The sequence below is a fragment of the Eublepharis macularius genome, chromosome 8 (assembly GCF_028583425.1).
Source record: "Eublepharis macularius isolate TG4126 chromosome 8, MPM_Emac_v1.0, whole genome shotgun sequence".
Classification (NCBI taxonomy): Eukaryota; Metazoa; Chordata; class Lepidosauria; order Squamata; family Eublepharidae; genus Eublepharis; species Eublepharis macularius.
This window is the reverse complement of record NC_072797.1, coordinates 41,604,327-41,621,859: the sequence shown is the minus strand read 5'-3', so window position 1 is coordinate 41,621,859 and position 17,533 is coordinate 41,604,327. Positions and strand designations below refer to the sequence as shown.

The following is a 17,533-nucleotide window of genomic DNA, read 5'->3' as shown; positions in this document are numbered from 1 at the left end:
TTTATTAACAAGCTCAAAAAGAGACATCCAGCACTTCTTTAACGACTAGCGTACTTTTCTTGAAAGCGGAACCCCTGATTACATGTAACATTCAGGATAAGGTGAAGACTCTCGTTATTCTTTGTATGCTCCAAGACATATCACAGGACAAAGGTCAAGTGGACTGAACCGTTCATTCTCTCCCCACTATTTGAAAGAGCAGGTATAACTGTAGTGGGGAAAGTATTTGAAGGCAAGGGGGAAACCACAGAATAGAACTGTTAAAGGTAAATAATGAGAGAGTGCATGTACACCTGTAACACCTAAGGTGTTCATGAGGAGAGGCCAAATGGCAACCAATTAGACTAGCACATAATTGTTTAAATCAGTCATATAAAACTCAAGTAACTCCAACAAAAGAAAAAAAAATCAATGAATGCCAATTCCAACCTACTATTAGTGTCACATAACCACACTGCCAGCTGTCACTCTTTGAAGGGTACAATTTGAAAGTTCCTTTCAATCTCAATCTTGTTTTGCAGCTACAGGTCAACTTCACTTCTTTCTGGATTTTGATGACTCATCTAGTGGCTTTCCTCTCATCTTGTTCTCTCTTCTCCCCTAGGTGGTCCTTCATATTTTCCCCTCTCCAGTTATCACCAACTTGTTCTCTGTTGTCGTTGTTTTTTGTAACATTCTATGTCTGTCCATTCTATTATATTTTTTAATCTTTCCTTTCTCCCAAGGAACTCAGAACTTATGTACATGATACTCTCCTTCTCACAACCCTATGAGATTGGTTAGGTTGAGTGTGTGTGACTGGCTCGAGGTCACCCAGTGAACTTCACGGGTGAGTGGGGATTTGAACTGGGTCCGCTCTTGCTTTCAGTCCGACTACTGTACCACGCCGGCTCTGCCTTCATTTGCTCTGCATCCTACTTAACATTACACAGCTCTCACATCCTTCAACTTACATAAATCAGATATAAGTAATTGTCTCACCATTGTGAAATAGCACAGCACCCCTGCCATCTCATATATAAGGCAGCAGGAGAATCATGCAAACAATTCTTCTCAAATGGTGTAAAAGACTGACTTTACCTGTAGGTTTAACAGAATAAAAGCCAACTGCTTCTCCTTTTTTCCACAGAATCTTGGCATAATCATGGCTACCATGACAGAGAAATGGGAACTCGTTTTTCTCAATTTCTTGTTTGCGATAAATTATTCTGTTTAGTACATAAAGAACCACTCTTTCCCCAACAGACTTCACCTATGTAACACACAGAAAAGACTATGATCAAAAGTTATTAATAGGAAAATTATTTCATTTCAAAAACAATCTAATACTTAAGAGGTTACTAAAATCCATAATCCTACTCCCAAAGCAATGGGAAAGCAAAATGCCAACAGTACTTTCTAAAAAGCAGACACCGTGGAAACAGACATTGGATGAAACCCTGATCAGGCATATCTGCATTATGAAGCTGCAGTGGTTTAAATTACTGCAACTTATGAGGAACCTTGACAATAATAAATTCTGCTGAAGGGCCTTAACAGTAACTCAAAACTACTGCTCCTAGGATTCGTCTGAGTGAAAATCATCTTAGGTTTGTAGCATACATGAGTTTTATAGTTAATAATATTAAGAATTCTATATGCAAGGTGCTTCCAGTACAAAAAGAAATCATAATCAGTTGTATAAACTCTACACAAATATACACAATCTTGATTCTGTTTCACAAAAATCTGAACACATAATTTCTCTACTTAACCTTGACAAGGTAATTATGAATTGTTTTCAGATTTCCTGCAGAGTAAGGGGAGGGATTTCAAAAATCTATGCTGTAGCATAATGGTTAAGTAGTTGGGCTGCAAATCAGCACTCTGCTGGTTCTAATACCATAAGCCCAGCAGGCGGTCTTAAGTAAGCCACTCCTCTCAGTCTCAACTCCCCAGCTGTATTGCAAGCATAATAAAATATACTGACTTTGTTCACCACTCTGAGTGGGGCACTAATGTGCCTAGAAGAGAAGTATATAAGCACAACTATTTTTATTATTATTATTATTATTATTATTATTATTATTATTATTATTATTATTATTATTATTATTAAAAACATGATTAATAGTGCAGGTGCACTATTTACCTGCTGAAGTCCTTCTCTAGAAAGGACAGATGTTCTCACAATATCATCAATAGTCCACCACTGATCTGCAAGGAACAGGGCAACAGCTGGAATGAGAAAAGGGAGTCTGACATTAGTGTACATTTAAATGTTTAGCTTTGCTTACACCCAAGAAATTTACTTGGGTACATGGATACACACTTTTTAATAATTATTATTAAGGGTAATTTCTATTCATGATTAGAATGTAAAACCAAATTGTGGTTCAATGCATATATCAATAAACAATAATATTTTAAGAGGTGCTTTAAAGCAGCCATTCACTCACTGTTCCATAATCAATCACCATATTTTAAGAAGATGAAAATCTGCAGGTCTCCAAGTTTTTATAGCATTTCCTCTCCAGTAGCATCCATGGGTTCCATATTCAAGGGACACAGTTTTCTCCCCACCTCCCACTCCGCAACTGTGTAAGGTTTCTTATAGAACAACATTAGAATGATTTTGTTGCGGTGGTCAGAAAGGCACATATAAGGTAGGCAAGGGCCAGATTAATATCTTGCTTCTTGGCCTAAGCATTACATAACTGGGCTGGAGGGAGTCACCCTTCTCCTAGCAACTGTATGAACGCTTTTAGAGGTGCCAGGTTTATACTTTAAACCATGACAGCCAGAGACATACGACAAGCTAGGGCATAACTACATTAGATCTTCAGTGCAAGAACAAGAAACAAACAGGCATAAGGCAGAATGATACAATTCTGAGATTAAAAATCTAAAATAAGACCTGCAAGTGAATCCTCCGGAGCAAACAAAGCAAGGACTTTGTGTCTCTCCTCTCCACCATAAAGAGGGACAAAGCCTACCGTTGACAAGCAAATTGGAATCTGGGAGGAGGGAAAAAACAAGTTTACAATGTTTCAACTAACTTTTGTTTGTACATTATTAGCACAGTGTTAGCACATTGTTAGCACAGACTAAAATGTGCTAAAGAGGAGACAATAGGCTCAGTTTTCCAATTCCAGAATTCAAGAATAAAACAGAACAAGCAACACCATCCCACCTCACCTAGTTTTCTTTGTATCAATTTAGGAAGGACTCTCTGGATGGAATCTATGTAAGTAGTCAGCTATATTTAATAGCTGTTTGATAGCTGCCTGTGATATAAAAATCACAGGGACCCTGGACTAATGCAGCCTGATCTGCATCAGGGGGAATTCCAGTTGGTGAGTAGCAAGTGTTGCTGAGTCCTGCCCGGGAGATCAAGCATGAACAGGACAGTCATGCAAATGCAGAGTAACCACAGTGATTGCATTTACTGCCTCTTCAGCTGCGGGCATGAGCTGTGATAAGAAACAGTCTGGTTGTGTCACCCCACAGCACATTTCAATGCCCTCCTTCTGTGATGAAATCCCCCACCCTAAGATCAAGGATCAATCAGTCAGCACTGATATGTTTATAATTTGTTCCTAGGAAGATGCCATCCCTATCTAAATTCATCAACTCAGCTCTGGGAAGATTAGCAAACTGCCTCTTTGTGAGGCAGCAGGAGAGACTTTTGCATTTCCTTCACACACCCCGGCAGCAAGTAATCCAGGTAATCAAACCTTTGTAATTCTCAGTAACTGACCTTTGCGGTCTTTGTTCCAACAGCTGAGGGGGCTCCTCAGCCTGAGGACATGTTTTGTTGTATAAAAACCAGGGCTCTTGCCCCTTTCAAACTGTGCAAGCTACGCCTTCAGATCTGAGAGTTGTACCCTTGGGGCCACTATCCCTAAGTCTCTCTCCTGGCCAAGAACACCGGACATTTGAAGCTACTCTCTTCCTCCGTGGACTACTCCACTCTCCTGGATCAGTAAATATACTCCCCCCCACCCTCACTCTATTCCAATTTCTGGCTAGCTTCCTAGGACTCTGTGTGTGCACCAACCACTTTTTAATTGCCTCTTGTGTGTATATTGGTTTTTCCTCTTTAAATAAAAATTTTCTTTGACCTTAAAAGCACCAAGTCTCGTCTGCTACCTTGGAGAAAGGACCCCGTAAATACTGGTGGAGTTATCCCATAGTTACCCTTCTCACATAGCCTTGCTACTTGCTGCTAATTCCGCCCCCCTTACTCACAAGAAGCCCTATTCCAGGTAACAATCTAGATCTATCTGTATGTGGGCTGAAAATGTTAACACATGCCCAACTCAAGTAGGAGTTACACAGAAAAAAGACTGAAATTGTAAGCAGTGTCAAGGAAGCCAGGTAGAGGATAAGAACAGAATAAATTAATTTATTCTCTTGTAATGTGGTCTTCTTGGAAACACTGTGTCCTCAAAATTCTGGCCTTGTTAGTAGGCACTCATATAACCTCTCTAATGATGGGAGATAATGTGAAAATCCACCTAATTTTATGAAATTTCAGAATGGTACCAAGATACCAGCCTCATTGCATGTTTGCTAACAGAAAGCATACAGCTTTCTCCTTTCAGGGCATTAGAGTCATTCTACCTCATGTGAAAGTCCGGTTGCCAGGTCTCCCCAGCAACCGGGGGGGGGGGGTATTCACCTCTTTAATCCTTGCATGCACTCCTTGAAGTGACATCATCGTGCCAGCTGGGAGAACACCCGCCTCCTGTTTGCCCAGGTTGCCTGCCAGTGCCGAGTGATTGCTGGGTGGCTTGCCACCCAGAAGGGTAAACCACTGGGGAGTTTGTCCACCACTGGCAGGCACCTGGCAAGGCTACATGAAAACATGCATCAAGGCTCTGGGTGTTTGAAACATACTGTACGTGTACGTGCTACCAGAAATAAATGGTTTGTTTATGGGCATTTTTCTACCTTGCAATACACTGGAATAGGCCTTTTGATAGTGAGTAAACCCCAAGTACAATTTACATAAGTTTTTTCACACAGTTGTCATATGGTTAAAAAAAAATTCTGAAGCCTTACCTTGACATTATTGACAAGGGAAAGGAATTCTGGGTTTTCTGGATCCCCACACCTAAGATCAGAAAGATAGTCTTCTGCAGAACTCTCCAGATCTTCATGACTGTAGTTATCCAGCAGGTCCACAGGGAATGCCATCCCCTGGAAATAGATCACATACACCGGGTTGTTGCTATAGGCACACTTAAAAGTGATCAAATCTATTTTAAAACCCATCCAATTCGGCAAAGTAGCAGGGAAAGGTCCCTAATACCTACTCTTCATGTGCACTAAGCAACACAAGTATGCTTTCACAGCTGTTACCGCATCATGTTAGCCTCTTGCTCTGAAAAGACCAATAAATACAGCAGTGACAGCAAAGCCCTTCTACAAGAGTGGGTCTTGGCTGTTAGGCCTGTTATACTTGCAGCTGGGTCTGATTGCTGCCAAAAGGAGAAGAAAATAGAGTTTACAATCTAGGCAGCAAAATGCTATCAGATGTATTAAAACCAAGCTAGTCTGTGAACCAGTAATTGAAATCTTCCAAATAACCTCATACACACTTTTCTTTTGGCACTACTAGAGAACAAGCTGACTTCACTGACAAAGCAACGTATGCATTATACTAGTAACTATGCTGAAACACACATTTAGCATTTATATCTGTAATCAAGAACAGCTGATCTTCTGTTCCGTTTCTAAAATTTACATGCAAGGCTCATGATTAGGGTTAGAAGGCTATGCCTGGCAACCAGCAAGGGGGGGGGGGGATCAATGATGCCATGACAGCACTCCCAGAAAAACCAAGAAGTGATGTTATGCTTCTGTAGAAATCACTGGCAATTCTACGGTAAAACCATAGAGATTCCAGTGATTCCTAGATAGGTCTGATATCACTTCCAGGTTTTCTCCAAAAGGGAGAGCAGGCTGTCAGCCTAACAGCCATTTTCCCCACCACTGCTCTGTGTAGTAGCAAGAAACAGGAGCCAGAGGATCCCCTACCCTCATCAGGGGCCCAGCAACCCTGCTCATAGTGAATGCAATCCTAAAGAAAAACTTCACCTAAGGAAGTGAAAGCTGTTAATAATGATAGTATTCCAAATATATCCAAGGCCATTTAGTCATCCATTAATTCAAAAATGTGTATTTCATACACAGTCATTATTATAGATAACTGGAAAAGATCCTCATGCATGAATTTAAGAAAATAAGACAGGATGTAAATATTTTAAATAATGATATTCTTTGTCAATTCCCCTCTCATAAAGCACAACACAGGAGAATATGAACATTCCATTGCTCCTTTTCAATGTTTAAAAAAGCATAAACCCACAAGGAAACTTTTAAGAGTATGGTTATATACAGCACTATGTACCCAAACATATGGCAAATATCTGTCAATGATCACAACTGCATCTTCTTGCAAAACCAAGATAAAACTCCACAAACCTCATTTTGTGAACCAGAAAACCATTTCAACAATCAACTTGCTGGGAGGCCTGTTTTGATATATGGTAAATGGACCAAAGAAGTTTTCTCTTCAAACTGACAGCTGTCATCATGGTAAGAAATGCAGATTCCAAGTGTTATCATGGAATAGATACACATTATAAACGCCTCAAATTAGCATCGCCTCATTGTGAAGTCTATACTGTCTATTGGTTACCAGAACAAATTATGTACTTAGAACTATGAAGGGTGCCAGGACTAGTTTTTCCAACCACCAAGCGGAAGTAGGAGATGCAAAAAGCACTCTAATTAGGGGTAAATGACCAGTGACATTCCAGACCTGTGCAGACCCACAATTTAAAAAGGCAGTTAAGGTAGGATTTCAGTAGGAAACCATTTGTACTGCACAGTCATGAAAGCTACAGACGGAATGAAGCTTCAGAGATAGATTAGCAACTTCATGCTATTTATATACGACACTTACACCCTCGCCCTCTAAAGAGCTTAGAATAGCTTCCAGATGGTTTCTGGTGGTCTTCCATCAAGGAAGCTTGCCAACCCAGAACTGTTCAGCTTCCGCAATATAGATACATCATGTGCCTTCCACAGAACTGGCTCATGCCCAAGCAGGTCAGGGAGGCCTTCTTGATTCATAGCACATGGCTGGGAGAAAACCAAGCAATGGCGTTCACCTTAGATCCGGACACTAGTAACGCTGGTAAGAGGCACAAGCCACACTTGTTGCCTCCTGTCATGTATGCTAGCATCCATGCCATTGTTGTGTTCTGCATTGTTATGTTCTGCAAGCATCCACGCCATTCTTATGTTCTGCATTTTATACTGAGAGTGATATAAGCATCCATGCCATTCTTATGTTCTGCATCCATGCCATTATTGTGTTCGGCATCTTACACTGCATCTTAAATTCATGCTGATACAATGCCAAAGTTAACTACTGTATCTTATGCATTTTATATAAGTCACCTGAAGGGGTCTAGAGTCTAGACTGCTAATACTAATTTTCAGAGGACCAAGTGGCCTCTTTGTTACCTCTAAGAAATATGTGCTTTCACTTCTGAGTGGCCTTGGACTGGAGCTGCAGCTGTGTACTTAAATGTATCTTTTTCACAGGAGAGAATGATTCCACGCTGTACTTTGTCTAGACTAAACTAATTTGTTCCCATGTAACTTTTTGGGTTTTCACACCTGAATGCAAAGGGTGGGAGAAGGTCCACTATATCAGTCCTATTGTTTGAATAATCACTTCTGCCAACTTCTCCCTATGAGTGCATACCTGAACTGACTAGATCTCTAAATAAAGTTTATTCAACCAATGCACCTGCCTGCTTGCTGTGAGGGGCTTGGGGATCCAACTGCCAGGGACTGCCACCCTAGGACTGACACCTCCCCTCCCATGCCAACACGGCACTCCAAGCAGACACCTGGGTATTGGTGTGGTGAACCATTATAAATCTCACTGGATCCATTACTGACCCTAAATACTATTATAGGATACAAGTATGACATTTCACTCAAGACTAAGGAACTCTAATGCAGCAGCACAGCTGAGGATCCAGAAAGCTTCCAATCATGCTTACACAACAGGATATGCAAACCACCTGCTACAACATCAATAAGCCTCTAGGTCATCATTCCTGACATTTTTTGAATAAAGCAGAACTGAAGCAGAAAATATGCAACAGCAGCTGCTTAAAACACATACATAACTATTTCCGATTATTAAAACATTTAGGAAGGAGGAAAAGAATTTAGCAAGCTTCTTTGTTTGCACATACATAATGAACCAAAAGTAAATCTATTTGTTGCACGGGTCTGCCTTTACAGTCAATTCAGAAACTCCAACTAGTACAGCTCAGTTATTATCAGGAATTAAATACAGTATACATGTTATACGTATTCTGCAGTCACTACATTGGTGACAGTCGTTTACCAGGTTCAAGCCTTCAATGGCCCTGGACCCACATATCTTCAGGACCATCTCTCCTATGCTCCACCACAACAGCTTCACTCAGCTAAACAAAGCCTTCTGAAGGTGCCACTGTCCAAATGGGTAAGAAACAGCAGCCCATACCTCAATTCTGTTGTGGCTCCCACTTCGTTGAATGGCCTGCCTGAGGAAGTCAAAAAGTCTCCCACACTAATAACTTTCTGCAGAATGTGTTACAGAAATGTTTAAAGGGCATTATTATGAACGAAACAGAGCTGTAGTATATAGTGGAATGGTTCAGGAGGGTGCTCTTTTAAATGGATTAGGATTCAATCGCACTGTTTATAGTATGTCTTATTTTGTTTTTACTGCTTTTTGCTTTCTTCTGCTTCTGAAATCCATGTTTTGCATTGTTTGTGGTACATCGTATCCTGGAATGTTACTGTCTGCATGTCTTCTACTTATGTTACCCTACTCTTACTGCATTGTTCATTGGATGCTAACTACATTGTTTTAATATTTTGTAAACTACTTTGAGTCTCAGTGATAAATGTGAGCTATAAAAGAGGTAAATAAGCAAACAAACCACACGCAATTCAAAGTTCTCCCTCAGTAGTTGTTTCTTCCACAAAAGTCCAGCAGAACTGAATGAGTCCCAGTTGCTATCACTTTCATTTTTAGGTTTCATCACATTAAGCAACAATTTAAGAGAAATTCTCCATTTCAGTCCCTCACAAAGCCATTTCAATCACCATCATATGCATTTTTTACAGGGCAGCCTATTTTTACAACACAGAGGACAGCAATAGAGAAATGTCAATCTCTATCAGAAATAGATCCCATTTAATCATCAGTTTTATTTTTCTGAAAGTAATTATAGCCCCACATCACCAAATAAGTATCTGTGAGACAGTATTTATAAAGTTACTGAATGCTGAGAAATAAGAAGGCACGAAAAAGCATCTCATGCTTCAAAAGCCACTAGTTTTTACTCTATTTTTCAGAAGACTGATGTTTTAAGGGTTACCACCTGGGGAACCTTTGAACAGGGAACATTTCATCATCACTTGGCTTTTTAAAAAAACGAAGCTAAAAACAGTAAGCCTTTTAAAATGACCTACGTACTGTTTGAGCAAGATTGCTTTGCTTGTGAGCACCTAGCATCTTCCATTGCAATGTTTGGGGGAGGAGTTCATGACAGTACAGCCTCCGTTATGAAGCCTAAATCTGCTTTTCCCTTCCCACTGCTTTAAGCCTCTGCGCATTGCATGACAGTAAAACTGTCAGGTCAAATCCATGTCACGTACTCCAGGACTGCGCTCTGTTCATGGGATAACCACCCAATTGGCCATTGAATATTCTGGCTGGCTGAGCAAAGTCAATGTAGCCTAAAGCAAACTAGGTTGTCAGGAGCATTCATGCAAAACGGAAATTAAAAGGGAAAGGGGGGGAGAATTCCAAATAATTAAAGAACAATTAGGGGAGTATTTTCTTCGGTGACTGAAATAAGCTTACGTTCATTTTATCACATTATTTAAAAAAAACAGAGTCATCATAACGCACGCTTACATAACGGTATTAAAGGTTCTTCTTTGTACTAAGCAAGAGAAGTCGAGCTTGCTTTCCTCTATAACAGCCACAGGACTTTCCAACCTGACTGCGACCATGCGGAATAGTTATGCTACAAATAGCACATCCTTCAGTTCCAGAGTATTGTACTGTTGCATTTGAATTCTATGTAACAGAAACAGAGAACAGGTTTCTGCAGCATTATAGCAATATGGCTGAAGTTAGAAATTTGTTCTATAAATGATGAAGAGTGATTTATACAGAAAAAACGGGCAGAGATATCCCTTTAACAGAAACTTTGTGTGTGAAAATGGATGGTTGAAGCTTTTCATGTAATGAGGGTAAGCATCCCATTAAGCCTACACCGAAGGGACACCCAATGCTGCTTTCTAGCGATCTCAGGCTTCATTAAGGGATAAGCTTCTAGCCCCTAAGGCTGCAAAAACAGGGCTGAAAACAAATGTAGCTTAAACATATTGGCGAGCACCAGAATGCCCACTGGCAACACACTGGTGATCACTGTGACAGGGTTTCAACTTACAGGGAACTCAAAATTCTGTAGAAGTTGGAAAACCATTAGAAACTCTGGTGGATCCTAAAGCCAGGTTTGGAGGATTCTTCTGTGGGCATGCCTGGCAAACCTGTCAAAGTCTTGCCAGGCACTGGAATGAGAAGGATCCAATTGCTCCCAGATGCTCTTCCCCACTAAACAAGAGTCCAATCAGCCCCTTGCTCACCAAACAGCTGGGGCAACAAAATGGAAAGGGACCACAGAATGGTTGCAGCAAAACTCATGACAAACCCAATCAGACATGAACTCGAGATTTCTTTAGGACACACTCCACGTCTAAGAAAGTCTATTTCTCGGTCACCACTGCCTCCATTCCAGGGGGCTAAAAGTCTACTACAACTCAGCCTATTGAAACAGATGGAAGAACCCTTCATTATGACCAGTTTGAAATGCACTTTGCAGATAGAGAACGCATACCAGTTTGGACACCATGCTGATTACAGAAATGATCAGGCTGTTCTTCAACTTCTGCTCATCCTGTTTTGTTGGCTGGATACTTTTAAAATTATTTGTATCCTGCTTTTCTCCCCAAAAAAACCTAAAGTGACATACACTATATAAATAACCCAATAAACAAAACAAAACACACTATATTGTGGGTTGGTCCTGGATTTGTTCATCTTATAGCACTGGCTGTAAGGCACAGGCTAACAGCCCTTTGGCTATTTCCCTTAGGCTTGCACTTTACAAAGTACATGTCACAGAAAGGGAGGTTTGTACAGCTTGAAGATTTGAGCGGGCTATTTGAATAGGCAAGACTTACTAGCTACATGCTCAACTCTTGCCCTTCCAATCTGGTGAGATTTGCCAGAGGGTGATCAGCTGGGCTGGGTGAGCAGCCTTGGGGAAAGCAATGGTGAAGCCCCACCTGGAAAAAAAAATTATGTCACTGAGCCCAACAACTTCCCAATGAACTCTAACACTCCATAATTGGTCAAGGTGCTCAGCTCAGAGATTCTTGGAAGACATGGCTTTGGAACGCAAACTGTCTCAGGTTCCCAAGCAGATTATCTTCATCTAGAGAAACATGGGGAAAACAGTATCTTTGACTCTTTTGAACCTCTCAGCAGCTTTTCAGACACTTTATCATAGTATTTCTATGCTCTGGAAGGGTGGGGTGGTATTGGGGGTGCTGTGTTGGCTGGTTCCGGGAAACTGTGTTGGTGAATAATTGCTCAGTCAGTTCCATTACAATCCAGAAACAGTGTTGTCGGGATTTAGCAAGTGTTTTCATTTCAGTCATGAAAGAGTTAAACTACTGCTTGAGTTAGTTAGTAAACTTATTTGCATGTAACCACTTAGGCCTCAAGTAAGGATTCCTGCCAGAGAAAGGGAAGTCACTACTCTTAATGAAGTGGAATTAGGATTTTCTATTGGACAACCTGTTTATGGGGGAAGGCAATTAAGAGCCAGTTTGGTGTAGTGGTTAAGAGTGCAGGACTCTAATCTGGAGAACCGGGTTTGATTCCCCACTCCTCCACCTGAAGCCAACTGGGTGACCTTGGGTCAGTCACAGCTTCTAGGAGTTCTCTCAGCCCCACTCACCTCACAGGGTGTTTTGTTGTGGGAATAATAATGACATACTTTGTAAACCGCTCTAAGTGGGCGTTAAGTTGTCCTGAAGGGTGGTATATAAATCATATGATGATGATGATGAAGATATATACTGAAGTTTTATCGCTCTTTGTTCAGTGAGTGCTTCTAAGTCTTTGGACTACCTTCTACTAGCAAAGATGTAGCCAGTTATTTCTTATTTTCTACCAATGTAACCCTATTTTTATCCTTTATGTAGTAAACTATTTTTATAGAGCTAAACTGGAGTGTTTGTCTGTTCTCACTACTTACAATGCGCCTTTCTGCTAAACTCTGCTAATATATGTATTAAGAATTTATCTCCCCACAAAGGTCATGGGCTCCAGTAGCAATAACGAGAAAGAAAACTCTCCTTTTGGTCTTGCGGGCATTGGAAGTTCTCCTCTTGCTTTTACGCTCACTTCCAGTCTTGAAGTTTTGAGATATCTCAAGTGAATCACCCTACCAGCTCTAGCAGAGGAAGAGAAGAAAAGAAAGGTGCACTTGAAAAGAAAACCATCTTGAGCTGTCCACATCAAAAGGAAAGATGAGTACCGAAAGAGCAGCTGCCAGGATAGATCCACATGGAGACATGGGTAAGATTGGCTCCTTCAAAATACCTAAGCTTAATCAAAAGAATTATACCTTATGAAATAATAGCTTAACATACGCCCTTGAGGTACGAAGATTAGAAAATATACTTACAATGGAGCCCCCTTCACAGGAGGATCCACAATGGACTGAAAATGTAAAGAAAAATCATGTTTATGCTGGTTTCATCTCTAAAAGAATCCTATAACCTGTTGATAAATCAATATAAAACAGCCAATGAGCTATACAAGATTCTTCAGGAGCGCCATTGCCTAAAGACAGATGAGTAAATTCGATCTTTGAGGATTCAATTGTGCAAAAGCAGATTAAAGGATGAAGGAAATATGGAAAAGCATCTCAATAGCATTCTATGTGAGTTGAAAGCTGCTGAGGTGGTTGTCCCAGATTCAGAAGTTTTTGCAAACATTGTGGGAAGTCTCCCAAATTCATATGAGAGTCAAATTGCTGTTTTGAGAACTGTACCAGGCTTAATTATTAACTCGATTGTCAAATGTCTCCTTGATGAGTCACAAAAACGGGGAGTTAACGATGCATTCAAGGTGTCAGAAAGAGGAAATGGACGCAGTGTTGTTTGCTACCTGTGTAACAAAAGAGACCATGTTGGTAGAAACTGCAGATCAAAGGACCACGTGGTCCAGGAACTATAAGAGGAAGAAGTAGAGGAAGTAGAGGAAGATTTCTAGAAGCAGTGAGAGAGGGAGATCAAGAGACAGTGCTTGTATGGTCACTAATGAATTTGATGACAATATAAAGAGTTTATGGCTTTTGGACAGTGGAAATTCCATTTATTTATTTCTAGAGTATTTAATATTTATTTATTTATGTCATTTATAGTCCGCCTTGCTCACTGAGAGTCAAGGCGGATTACACAGTATGAAATTAGTACACAGTATGAAATTAGTACAATCAGTATTAAGTACATTTCAATACAGTATAAAGGACATTTCATAAACAATACCATAGGGTAAATAGATACAAGTTTAAAAGACATAGTATTAGCAAGAATCCAACAGAGTAGAAAAAATACTGAAGCAGAACATAATCAATTCTAGGACTAACATTAGACGACATGGAGCACTGGTAGTACATAGGAATACATATTTAAAGTAGCAGATAATATGTAAGGCAGTATAGTGATGAAGTCTATGGTCCCTAACTCATTAGCAAAGCATCTGAGACCCCAAATCGAGATTGCTTTATTGGGTTTGATGATCAATCAAGAAATCATCTGTTTCAAGTGGACAGAACCTCTCTTAAAATATTGGGGACTGGAAGTGTTCATTTGCAATTGATTGATGTTGGTGGACACACAAATTTTCTTACCTTAAAAGAGTGCCTGTATGTACCTGAGGCACCAGGAGGGAAAATTTCACTTGGATGAATGTTAAACTCTGGCATTACGATGCAAATGGAAGTCAGAAGCTCAACAGTAATACTTAAAAGCTGTGATGCAGAGATTCCTACTGTGAGATTAAAAATTGCATTTACTTAAAAGCTGAGACTGATAAAGTTGCCTATCTGAAGGGAAAAGATTGTACACAAGTAAACTGCTTAAATGCCTGGCATAACCGGCTTGGTCATCGAAGCTTTAATTCAATTCAGAAGTTGTTAGAGAGCAGTGGAATTACTTTTGATCACTGTGAAGCTGAGAATCAAACCTGTGAAATATGTCTTAAGGGTAAATCTGCTGCTCCTAGCTGCAAGACACATCAAAGAATTCAGAGTACAGAATCCCTGCACAGAATCTATTCAGACCTGATTGGGCTATTGCAAACCTCAATGGGAGAGCATAAATATATTTTATCTTTCTTGGACAATGCAACGTGTTTTGTGTTTGTTTATTTGTTGAAAATTAAGGACCAGACCCTAGTCAAATTTAGGAATTACATGGCTGTAGCAAGGAATTTATTTGGGAAAGCACCAGAGACTTTGTTCACAGACAATGGGTCTGAGAACTGCAGCAGTGAATTCCAAAGATTCCTTGAGCAGGAAGGAATTAGACATCAAATAACAGTGATTTATAGCCCTGCTCAAAATGGTGCAGTTGAGAGATTCAACAGAATTCTGCAGCAGATGGGGAGATGCCTATTGTTTCAAGCGGGATTCCCTGACTCCTGCTGGCCAGAAGCTGTAATGACAGCTGCTTACCTCTACAATAGAATGCAACACAAAGCCACAGGACAGATCCCATTCTATTCCTGGTTTGGAAAGCCCCCAGGACTAAAACACTGGTGCTAAAGCTTATGCCCACATACCCAAGCAGAGAAGGGGAACCCCACCAAAGACTCCTGAGTAAGCTTAGCAGTCACAGGATAATAACAACATTCGATTTATATATTACCCTTCAGGACAACTTAATGCCCACTCAGAGCAGTTTACAAAGTGTGTCATTACTATCCCCACAACAAGACACCCTGTGAGGTGGGTGGGGCTGAGAAAGCTCCTAGAAGCTATGACTGACCCAAGGTCACCCAGCTAGCTTCAAGTGGAGGAGTAGGGAATCAAACCTGGTTCTCCAGATTAGAGTCCCATCACTCTTGACTACTACACCAAACTGGCTCCTCTTATGGATTAAAGATTGGTTAAACAACAGAAAGCAAGTAGTAGGAATAAAAGGACAGTTCTCAAAGTGGAGAGAAGTAAATATAAGCAGTGGGGCCCCACAAGGATCACTACTGAGTTGGTGATATTTAATTTGTTCGTAAATTATCTGAAACTGAGGGTAAGCAGTGTAGTGGCCAAACCTGCAGATGACATAAATTTTTTTCCAAATGGTGAAAACCAAGGATGTCTGTGAAGAGCTCCAGGACTATCTCGACAAACTGGGTGAGTGGACAATGTAGCAAAGAAACTGCAATGTGGGTAAGCAGTGTAAGGAGATGCACACTGATTCCAAAAATCGCAACTTCAATTAAATTGTAATAGAGTCTGAACTTGCTGAGACTGAGAAGGAAAAAGACCTTGGGATTGCAGAGGATACGCTTGATGAAAACATCGACCCAGTGTGCCACAGCAGTGAAAAAGGCAAACTCTACAATTGGAATTATTAGGAAGAAGACTGAAAATAAAACAGCCAATATTATAATGTGCCTTATAGATCTATGGTGTGGCCTCTGTGGTGTCAACAAGACTTTGGAACTCCTCTTCTGATGTTTTGTCTTACTCTTCCCTTTGTTGATGGCCACCCAGTTTTAGTGTTTTAATCTATGCCAATCTATTTAATATTTTAACTTCTGCTTCTCAGTTTGCAATGTGTTATACCCGCTAAGTTTGTGTTTGTAAATAGTCAGACTAATGTGCTGTTTTATGGCAGACAATTATGCTGCTAGCTGGGGTTTGGTTTCTTCGAAGGGGGCATTGTAGTTTTATTGAAAGGCTGAAGGCTTTCAGCCCAATTAAGATCAAGAGGAGTTAGCTGTGTTAGTGAGAAGCTGCAAAATAGTAAAGAGTCCAGTAGCACCTTTAGGACTAACCAACTTTACTGTAGCGTAAGCTTTCAAGAACTGCAGCTCTCTTTGTCAGATGCATCTGACGAACAGAGCTGTGATTCTCGAAAGCTTATGCCACAATAAAGTTAGTTAGCCTAAATAAGGAGGCTTTTCAGCCTAAATAAGAAAAAAATCCACTTTCAGAAGTATGGTAGTGGGTGCTTATGCAGGAAACCACCTTTCCTGAGGCAGTACCAAGCAGTACTTGGCAGTACTGAGGCAGTACTCTCCACCAACCTTGCTCTACCCTCTCATTATTGGTGGGTTGACAAGCTAAAATAGTGGTCTTGGGCAAGAAAAAAAAAAGAATGTGCTGTCAGTTGCAACCAATCCATGGCAACCCCAACCATGGGGTGTTTAAGGCAAGAGAGGAGTAGAGGTGTTTGCCGTTGTCTTCCTCCACACAGCAACCCCAGTCTTCCTTGGTGACCGTGGCCAACCCTACTTAGTTCCAAAGCCCTGACAAGCTCAGGACAAACTGGGGTATTCGGGCTGCTGAAGGCCTAGCTAAAAGCCAACTAATTAAAAACTTGTGCTATTAAGAGGATTTTTCATGCTAAGGAGAGCTGCATAGTAAGATAATTATCCTCCTAGCCTAGTAACAAACTTACTTTGCATTTGAATTAGAGAGTTCAATAAACGCTAAAATTTCTATGAAAATTTCCCTGAAGGCAACTGACCAGGAATTTGGGGAATTTCCTAGAGCAATTCAGGATACTTTACAAGGACTAGAAATCAAATAGCGGGGGAGGGGGGGGAGAGATAGAAAAAAGAGAACGCCTTATGGTGACTGGCAAAGGAATGCACACAAGAAACAGAACAGACTTCTACTGCAGAATCTCCAGAATGGGGCATAGCCGTTTCTACAGTCCTATCAAGATGACTGAGCAAATATAACTGCAATTATAAGTCACATCTATTACACTTGTTCTGGATGGGGCCACGTATCCACCATTTTCTTCTCTCTCCTTTTTCTCACCTGATCAAGCCCATTCTTGACACCAGGTAGCCATTCAAGAATGACACTGCCTCACCTGGTTCAGATGGAATGAAGGAACAGAGCTGTGTCATCAGCATACTTATGGTACCTCACTCCAAATCCCAGCTGACCTTTCCAGGAAGTTTTACTTAGCTTTTCAAAAGCAGAAAATAATATCTCTTCCAACATTACACTGAGATCCAGTAAAGTTCTGTTTGTCTGATGCAAAAACAAGTTGTCAACAACCTCCAAGCAAACCTGATTAAAGCAGCCACCATTATGAGTAATCTCTCTGAAGCAGCTTATGCCACTGTGGATTAGTA

At 40.6% G+C, this 17,533-nt stretch overlaps 1 protein-coding gene across 1 annotated transcript in view; it reads right to left on the bottom strand.

Annotated features, from left to right (window-relative positions):
* FAM169A (family with sequence similarity 169 member A) overlaps positions 1–17,533 on the bottom strand; it is a 37,483-nt gene that overhangs the window by 12,463 nt on the left and 7,487 nt on the right. The window contains exons 3-6 of the mRNA XM_054986895.1: positions 5,047–5,184; positions 2,897–2,996; positions 2,132–2,217; positions 1,081–1,252 (exon numbers count right to left, since the gene is read on the bottom strand). Coding sequence (XP_054842870.1) covers positions 1,081–1,252; positions 2,132–2,217; positions 2,897–2,996; positions 5,047–5,181 — 493 coding nt within the window. The 5' untranslated portion in view covers positions 5,182–5,184. The remainder of the gene's footprint in view (positions 1–1,080; positions 1,253–2,131; positions 2,218–2,896; positions 2,997–5,046; positions 5,185–17,533) is intronic.